This window comes from Ictalurus furcatus, chromosome 6, assembly GCF_023375685.1.
Source record: "Ictalurus furcatus strain D&B chromosome 6, Billie_1.0, whole genome shotgun sequence".
Classification (NCBI taxonomy): Eukaryota; Metazoa; Chordata; class Actinopteri; order Siluriformes; family Ictaluridae; genus Ictalurus; species Ictalurus furcatus.
Window position 1 is genome coordinate 32,563,487 of NC_071260.1, and position 9,355 is coordinate 32,572,841.

Genomic DNA, 9,355 nt, shown 5'->3' on the forward strand with positions numbered 1-9,355 from the left:
GGGCTGTATTCAGAGTTGAGTTTTCCAAGTGAGAATTTAATACCTAAATTGTGCACATCAGTATTCAGCTACCATTGTCCAAAAGTCTGAGTTAACCACAATATGTCATGTTGAAATTTATGTTTGGGCTGTAAAAACTATGGACTGCCACTTGAGGCCAATATTAAACCTTACACATATTCAGAGATGAGTTATGCGGCTGCTTATATATATATATATATATATATATATATATATATATATATATATATATATGTATGTGTGTATGTATGTACATATGTGTGTATGTATGTATATATGTGTGTATGTATGTACATATGTATGTATGTATATATGTATGTATATATGTATGTATGTATGTATGTATGTATATATGTGTGTATGTATGTACATATGTATGTATGTATGTATGTATATATGTGTGTGTGTGTATGTATGTATATATGTATGTATATATGTGTGTATGTATGTATGTATGTATGTATGTATGTATGTATATATGTGTGTATGTATGTAAGTATGTATGTATGTACATATGTATGTATGTATATATGTATGTATGTATATATGTATGTATGTATATATGAATGTATGTATGTATATATGTATGTATGTATATATGTATGTATGTATATATGAATGTATGTATGTATATATGTGTGTATGTATATATGTGTGTATGTATGTATGTATGTACATATGTATGTATGTATATATGTATGTATGTATATATGTGTGTATGTATGTATGTATATATGTGTGTATGTATATATGTATGTATGTATATGTGTGTATGTATGTATGTATATATGTATGTATGTATATATGTGTGTATGTATGTATGTTTATATGTATATATGAATGTATGCATGTATGTATGTATATATGTATGTATGTATGTATGTACATATGTATGTATGTATATATGTGTGTATGTATGCATGTATGTATGTATGTTTATATGTATATATGAATGTATGTATGTATGTACATACATACATATGCATGCCAATATTAGTGGAGAGCACTGTAGGTATTAATATGCATTAAATACATAAATATAAACATATCTTACACCCACATTATGACTTCTTGACCTTGATTTAGTATCTCATGGCTTAATTAAGTGCACGAGTAACTGTCGGAGCACAATATTGGAAAAATGTAATGTAAAATAATTGGATGTGCTGGATCAAGTGCTATTCCATAAGCTGCTGAATGCTTGCCATCTTCTCATCTAAAAATCGTCATATTAGAATTCTATTTTTATTGTTCAGTTGCCTCTTGCTTATCTTACATCATATTACATTTGACAGCAAAGGAAAAAGTTATTTTCCTCTTCAGAGTGCATTTTCTTTCCCCCCTTAAAAGCGTAATGCCATAATTCTTGTGTTTCAAGGCAGTGGTGTAGATGCTATTGTAAAACTCCATCTCTGGCAAGCTCAGAGGAGTGAACCATGATTTCCATTTGGTCATTGACTCCCGCGTAACCCGTCTCTGAAGACGTGTAACTTTCCCATAGTAAAAATTTACGCAACTTTTGGACCCAAGTCCCTGACCGTGAATACGGCCCATGGTGACAAGAACGTTCCCTTTCGACTATCACTTGCATTTATATGTGTTTTATGCTCGGACATCAACCTGCCAGTGCAGGCATTTCTCCTTCATGTCTTCTTTTCCCTTTGTAGAAAACGGTGGCTTCCGTGCCAAGATGTATGACATCACGCAGCACCCTTTCTTCAAGCGAGGCATAGCGGTCCTGGTCTTAGCCCAGTCTGTTCTGCTGTCTGTTAAGGTGAGAAATTGTCTGCTGACTCATTATCGACCACTAGTTTACTCGAGATATTCAGTGCCATTTCTCTGGTGTACATTTCAGTGGGATGTGGAAGACACAGTGACGGTTCCCCTGGCAACCATGTCTGTAGTGTTCACCTTCATTTTCGTCCTAGAGGTAGATTTTACTTTTGGGTTCTACAACATAGTATGTGTCGGTTATTGGTAAAGGTGTAGCTGCTGTGCCCAAACACTTTTTCAGCCATGGTTGTGATGTGCTAACAGGTTACTATGAAGCTTATTGCCATGTCACCAGCTGGTTACTGGCAGAGCAGGAGGAACAGATATGACCTGCTGGTTACGTCGCTCGGCGTCATATGGATCATTCTGCACTTTTCTTTATGGGTAAAAAAAAAAAAAGCTTATACAAGTATTACACTGTTCTGACCTTGATTCCAAATATGAATCGAGTTAAATTCCTGCTGTAAAAAGATTACATTTGCGTTATCCGCTCCTGCAGAAGAATGCTTATACCTACATGATGGGCACTTGTGTGATAGTGCTGAGGTTTTTCACCATATGTGGAAAGCATGTGAGTAGAATTGATGTTGTCTTCAATAAGAACTAATACTTTTGTGAAATAATCTTTTAACAGTACCAAACAAAACGTGTGTGTGTGTGTGTGTAGGTGACTCTGAAGATGCTTCTGCTGACGGTGGTGGTGAGCATGTACAAGAGCTTCTTCATCATAGTGGGCATGTTCTTGCTGCTCCTTTGTTACGCCTTTGCCGGAGTGGTGCTCTTTGGCACTGTCAAATACGGAGAGAACATTAACAGGTACTGCGGCCGGGACGATTAGGCAGTGTAGGCATGCTTTTTGTGAGATTCGGAACGCTCTAGAACTTCTGGAAATGGCTAGTCCTTCCTGGTGCTGCTGGTATTGTGTAAAATGTTTTCTTAAATGTTGTTTAGAGTTGTTTTTTGTTTTGTTCGAGTGTGTGATGCTTTTCTCTTATTCCTGCCCGTTCCGTTTACTCCTTTATTTCTGTCTCTGTCAGGCACGCGAACTTCTCCACTGCAGGGAAGGCCATCACGGTGTTGTTCCGCATCGTCACAGGTGAAGACTGGAATAAGATTATGCATGACTGCATGGTAAGCCAACAGTTATCTCTGTGCGCTCACTCCCGGGTTAAGACCTTGAGATTCTCAGCATGCGTAGAACACCGGAGAACCGATCATGTATAATGTATAATTTAGCATGCGCATAACTTTCCGGGAAAACCATCCGTCATGGTCATTTTTCATGGTTAATGATTATAACATGGCAGTAAGTGGCAGACCAAGACCTTAAGAAATTCCTTTCAGGCTGGTCCTGCTCTGCTTTCTGGGTTCCCTGTGTTGAGTGTGTGTTTTACTGGACTGGTTCTGCAGGTACAGGCTCCGTTCTGCACACCAGACAAGCACCGCTACTGGGAGACGGACTGTGGCAACTATGCCGGCGCGCTTATCTACTTCTGCTCGTTCTACGTCATCATCGCCTACATCATGCTGAACCTGCTCGTCGGTACGCTCCATTTCCCCCGACTCAATTTCCTGCCTCATTTCCTTCTCCGTCTGGCATTAGCAAAACTAGCTAATGAAATACAATAACACGTCCCAGTCTCTCCCGCCCGACAGCTAGGGAGCATTATTAGCACCTTTTGTCCTTGGAGTGATTAAGTTTCGTTCTCTTATTGATAGGATCATCTTTTCTATTTGAGAATATTACAGATTAGTCCTGGGAGGATGTCCCAGTAGAACGTGAATGAGATTCTGAGCAAATTTGGTTCTAGGCCAGCCCTTTGTGTCTGCCCTCCTGGGACGATGAGTCATGTCTGTGTGCTATTTTTTAATTTTTTTTTGCAATACCTACACTTTCCCCGTGTGCTGTGAATGCAGATGGAGTCGAGAGAGCTCTTCAGACATTTACCGTCCCACTTTGTTTTTCTCCCCTGCCTTCTCCCAGCTATCATTGTGGAGAACTTTTCTTTGTTCTACTCCACGGAGGAGGATCAGTTGCTAAGCTACAACGACCTGCGGCACTTTCAGATCATTTGGAACATGGTGGATGACAAGAGGGAGGTAGGGTGGAGTTGTTCCATCGATCCGAGGTATGATGTGTTGATGTCGGAGTGTGTACCCTCTAAGACAAACCCTGCAAATGAGCTCTTTGGAGGCATTGACATTCTCACCTCTAGAGTAATGGTAGTTATTACTGTCTGTCACAGAGAGGTAGAGGAGGACATGGCATGTTCATTAGCAGGCTTATTGAGAGCAAGAGAGAAAGATGTGTCGATGAACTGTCACACAAAGGAGCAGACAGGTTTATGATTAGTAAATAAGATGGCCAGTAATGAATAAGTCCTCATCTGGGGAACGACGGATAGTGTGAAAGTCAAAGAAAGTTCATTATGGTGTTTATATGAAGTCTGTTTGTTGAACTCGTCCACTGTTCACTAAAGGAGACCTGAGTGTAAAATTGCATGTGGTAATCGCAGTCCCAAGGCCATCGCCGCAACCGTAGTCCCAGAAATTGAGGTCCAAATCTATATCATGGTACTTCAAGTGGTACCACCCTAATCAATCTCCAGGCTGTAGCTCCAGTGTGCCAGTTTGTTCAGCAATATTAGTGACCGCTTGTGAAAAGAGGTCATGTTGAAATGAGGCGCTACTCTGTTGGGCAGGGCGTGATCCCCACCTCGAGGGTGAAGTTTCTCCTGCGACTGCTCAGGGGCCGGCTGGAGGTGGACCTGGATAAAGACAAGCTGCTCTTTAAGCACATGTGCTACGAGATGGAGCGACTGCACAGTGGTGGAGATGTTACCTTCCATGATGTTCTGAGGTAGGCCTATGCACCATGCAGAACCATTCAGAAGTCAGTGGGTTTTCTTTCTATTTAACGGATACATGCTTTAATTGAATATAATAGATAATTTCTCTTCAGCTCAAATATCAGCAATATAAATAGTAAGGAAATAGTATAATGAAGTATAGACTAACAGTATAATAGTACTTGTATAATTTGGAGGAAAGGAGACTTCATTTTTTTTTTTTTTTTTTTTTAACTGCACCTCCTTTCCTTTCGTTACTTCTCAGCTCCTCCCTCTGAGGACACAAAGAAAGAATGAGGAAAAAATGAAGGACAAGAGGACAAATATTCACCAAATGAGACATCCATTGTCGCGCTAAAGAAACTTCAGTTATCGATGACAGGGCAACAGGACAAATCTTAATATACTCAGTGAATAATAAATCGGTCGCTCCGGGGGGCAAAAACGAACGCAAAATCAAGAAAACGCCGCAGTATTCGGAGGAGCCTGCAATTATTCGAAATTACTGCCGCTCACGCGATGGTTTTTGTTTTCCGCACCATTCCGTGTAAGACGCCGTGTTCTGTGTGTAAATTCCAAGCGATCAGCGTTTTCTGAAACCTCCAAAGCAGCTTATCTGGCACCAATATCCATGCCAGGGTCATGCCAAAGTCACAGAGATCACACTTTTTCTTCATTTGGATGTTTGATGTGTTAACATTATCTGAAGCGCTTCACCGGTACCGGCATGATTTTTTTGCATGGCACTGATGCTACACGATTGTTGGCTGTTTAGATAACTGCATGAATGTGCGGGTGTACAGGTGTTCCTAATAAAGTGGACAGTGAGATGCACTACAATTTAAAAAAAATAAAAATAAAAATTCATTTTAATCAACATAAAACATATTTTTTGTTCTTTGAGGAGACATGACAGAACTGAACAGCTTCATATTGCGAATATGATATTGACTGCTGTAAGGATTTGAATTTAACCTTAGTGTTGCAAAACTGTGTGTGTGTGTGTGTGTGTGTGTGTCAGCATGCTATCATACCGCTCCGTGGATATCAGGAAGAGTCTGCAGCTGGAAGAATTGCTGGCGAGAGAGCAGCTGGAGTACACTATTGAGGAGGAGGTAGCCAAGCAGACCATCCGCATGTGGCTGAAGAAGTGTCTGAAACGCATCCGAGCCGTAAGTCACGTACATGTAAATGTGAGGCTGCGTACGTGTGAAACACCTCTGTTGTCAATATCCATAGCAAAAAACAAAAAGCATCAAACCCAAATGAGACAGATGGCTGTTGACATTCATAAACCAGGTTATGGAAAGTCCATTAGAAGATGGAAATTCAAGTTAATGCTGTGTATCACACTGGTCTCATTCTCGGCCCTCAGAAGCAGCAGCAGTCATGCAGCATCATTCTGAGTCTGCGTGAGAGTCAGAAGCAGGACCTGCGTCGCCTACTCAACCCACCCAGTATTGAAACGACTGTCCCCAGTGATGAAGCCAACACCAACAACCAGGACAACCCTGCACAGCCGGAGGTACCCAACCACACACACACACACACACACACACACACACACACACACACACATGCTGCTCTGTAAATAAATAATTGTGCCATTCCCCAGCAAAACAGTGGCTTGCAGACTCTACTGAGCCCCACTCTGTCAGACCGCAGCAGCTACAGGCAAGACTCTGCAGATCGACCCCAGAGGAAGCTGGGTCAGTGGAGACTGCCCACAGGTTAGCACCACACACCAAGGATCCATCATTTACTTCCCTCATTGGAGTTCACATGAGTTATAGCATTGGTGTTGTATGGATGCTTACCAAAAACAAGAATTTACCACGTAAAGCGTACTTTAAACCATAAGGGATATCAAAGGACACTTGCACAAACATTACCCTAACATTAAAGGTCTTAAGACACATCAGACATAAGAGATCGTTCTAGGTACTAATAAAGAGCCTGCATTTTTGAAGCATTTGTGGCAGATGATCGCTGTAATTTGAAGGCGATAAACCATTCATTTGGTTAGCATGTGGGCTTCAGAATTGAGAAGCTATAATTGGCATGGGGCTCCATAATCATTTTCTCAAACAAATGTGTTTCTTGCAACTTTCTCAAAGTGTCATGAATGTGCTATTAGTAAAATTAAGCTAAAAAAAAAAACTACAGTAAGACAATATCTCAATCAGTCAACTCATAATGATAATGCCTGGCTGTTGTTCTCTCTTCCTTGCAAAGACAAAGTTGCATAAAACCTCTGATCTCATCTTATGCATTTTGACATAAGCCTTTCATAGATTCTCCAGCACTGTTTTATAGAATATTTATGCAATGCTTATGAACGTGTTATAAAGGCTGTACAGTTAGTCGGTACCCTTAACACGCTTTGTCTTCAGTAAGTGAAAAGCATGCTAAGTTGGGTTGAGGTCATTGGACATTGAAGAGCATCTCATTTCTTTGCCTTAAGAAGCCGTTGGGTTGCTTTTGAAGTACGCTTTGGGTCATTATCCGTCTGTACTGTGAAGCACTAGTCCTATTAGTTTTGCAGCACTGGACTGAAACGGAGAAGAAAGTATAGCTCTATACGCCTCAGAATTCATTCCTTCCTTCACTTGCATCGACACCTCTTTGGGCCTTATGTTGAGATTTCGCAACGAAATGCAAATTCAACGCTTGGAATCAACTCCAGACCTTTTTATGTTTATTTTGTCATGAAATCACAAGAAACAGGCCACACCTGACCACAGTTGCTGCGATGGCCATAATGAGCTTTCTTCGACTTTCACACTATCCGTCGTTCCCCAGATGAGGACGGGTTCCCTTCTGAGTCTGGTTCCTCTCAAGGTTTCTTCCTCGTATCATCTCAGGGAGTTTTTCCTCACCACCGTCACCACCGTCTCGCTCAATAGAGATAAATTCACACACTTAAAATCTCTGTCCTGTGTTTATATGTTTCTGTAAAGCTGCTTTGAGACAACGTCCGTTGTTAAAAGCGCTACACGAATAAAACTGAATTGAATTGAATTGAATGAAACAGTCAATCGCCCAATTACCTTTAAGCCTGTGAAAATGGATGCCTGTGATTCCTAAATGGTTAACGAAATATTTTTATTGAAACCCCTTGAATGAAACCTCTTGGCTGAAAGTCTACACTTCAATCGCATCTTGATTGCTTCGTTTCAAATCCATCGCGGTGGTGTTCAGAAGCAAAATGACGAAAATTGCGTCACTGTCCAAATACTTACGGACCGGACGTGAGTACTTTTCTAAGTGTAGGGAAACGTGTCGAAATGATGTTCCTCATAATTACGTCAAACCTTCTAGAGTGTTCCTTTAATGCTGACAGGGAGAGAGAGCGAAAAAAACCCCACAACAGGCTGTATGATTACACTGAAGGTTGTGTGTTTGTGTTTCATATGCTACTCTGTGAGTCCTCCTAATCGATGTGCTTGCTGTCTCCGTCAGGACGCACCAGCGAGAAGTCCATGGTCTGCAAGATGAACCCGGTAAACGACAAGGCCTCCTCGGGGTCCGAGGTTAAAAAGTGGTGGACTCGACAGTTGACCGTGGAGAGCGATGAGAGTGGCGATGACCTCATTGATATCTGAGGGTCTATAAGTTCAAACATACACGCACTCGAGCACCCGAGTATATGCTGTCAGAAAGACTTCTTTCTGCTCATTACACAACTTCAGCTCCTTGCCTTATTGAAGTAATATCCAATAAAAGGCTCTTGCCTATTAAACAAAGTGATAGCTACAGATAGGGAAGATATATGCATTTGAACGTGTTTAATATATGCATTGTCGAAGTATGCAAATGTGAAGAGAAATCTATATTCCATACAAAATTTGTTTATTTTATTTGTTTATTTATTTATTTATTTATTTTTCTCCCAATCGGCTCCCTTTGAAACTATTGGTTCCGAGGCTGTTTTGAAAGCAAGCTTCCATCTGTGGTTCAATAGGAGTGCGTAAAAGAGCCCTTCGCGTTGATGTATTATGAATTCAGCGGCGTTACCGCTGAATTGAAATGTGTATTGATTTATACTCATCATGGTTTAGTATCTGATGGGTCGTTCTTAAGCAAGCCGTTCTTGCTCGGCTGCATATGAGAACTCACAGCTATCGGAGGAAGATCTCCGATAGCCTTAGTGTTAGTAATGTAGTCACACAGAGAGGCGAACGTGTGAGCCCTCAGGAAACGTGATTTCAGACCTAAATGCGATGGTTATGCCGACAGAGTTGTAGTGCCGATACGCGTTCTTGTATGTCTACCCTAAATCGACGTGGAAGCCATAGAGAGTTTCTCTGTCTGTCTTTGTTTTGTATGTCTTTGTGCCGGTGTCTTTCTTCTGTCCGTAATCTCCAAGGTTGCTCCCGAGTCGCTGGATTTATAAACATCTGTCATGTGTATCTGGCTCTGTGATACAGCGAGCGACAGTCTTCATACTACGGACCAGACTGAATGTACCTCTGTGTGTTACCTGAGTTACCTGTGCAAAATCATCGTCCTGATAGCATTACAAAAAGTAATATTAAGTGATTTTAATTCCTATATAAAATAAGCATATCATAAATCTATTTTGTAAAAAAAAAAAAAAGAAGCCAGTTTAGAGATATACTGTGATTTTAAACGATAAATAATAATAAAGCTTGTTTATAATATGATGTTGTGAAGCGGCGTCACTTTTATTGACAGTCATTTCAGAACTG

General features: G+C 40.7%; 1 protein-coding gene across 1 annotated transcript in view; it reads left to right on the forward strand.

Moving 5' to 3' along the window:
* nalcn (sodium leak channel, non-selective) overlaps positions 1–9,334 on the forward strand; it is a 95,503-nt gene extending 86,169 nt beyond the window's left edge. The window contains exons 31-43 of the mRNA XM_053627716.1: positions 1,689–1,795; positions 1,877–1,951; positions 2,059–2,178; positions 2,294–2,365; positions 2,462–2,610; positions 2,832–2,925; positions 3,205–3,337; positions 3,779–3,894; positions 4,497–4,654; positions 5,665–5,815; positions 6,019–6,168; positions 6,259–6,373; positions 8,106–9,334. Coding sequence (XP_053483691.1) covers positions 1,689–1,795; positions 1,877–1,951; positions 2,059–2,178; positions 2,294–2,365; positions 2,462–2,610; positions 2,832–2,925; positions 3,205–3,337; positions 3,779–3,894; positions 4,497–4,654; positions 5,665–5,815; positions 6,019–6,168; positions 6,259–6,373; positions 8,106–8,248 — 1,583 coding nt within the window. The 3' untranslated portion in view covers positions 8,249–9,334. The remainder of the gene's footprint in view (positions 1–1,688; positions 1,796–1,876; positions 1,952–2,058; positions 2,179–2,293; positions 2,366–2,461; positions 2,611–2,831; positions 2,926–3,204; positions 3,338–3,778; positions 3,895–4,496; positions 4,655–5,664; positions 5,816–6,018; positions 6,169–6,258; positions 6,374–8,105) is intronic.
* Positions 9,335–9,355: the final 21 nt, after the last annotated feature.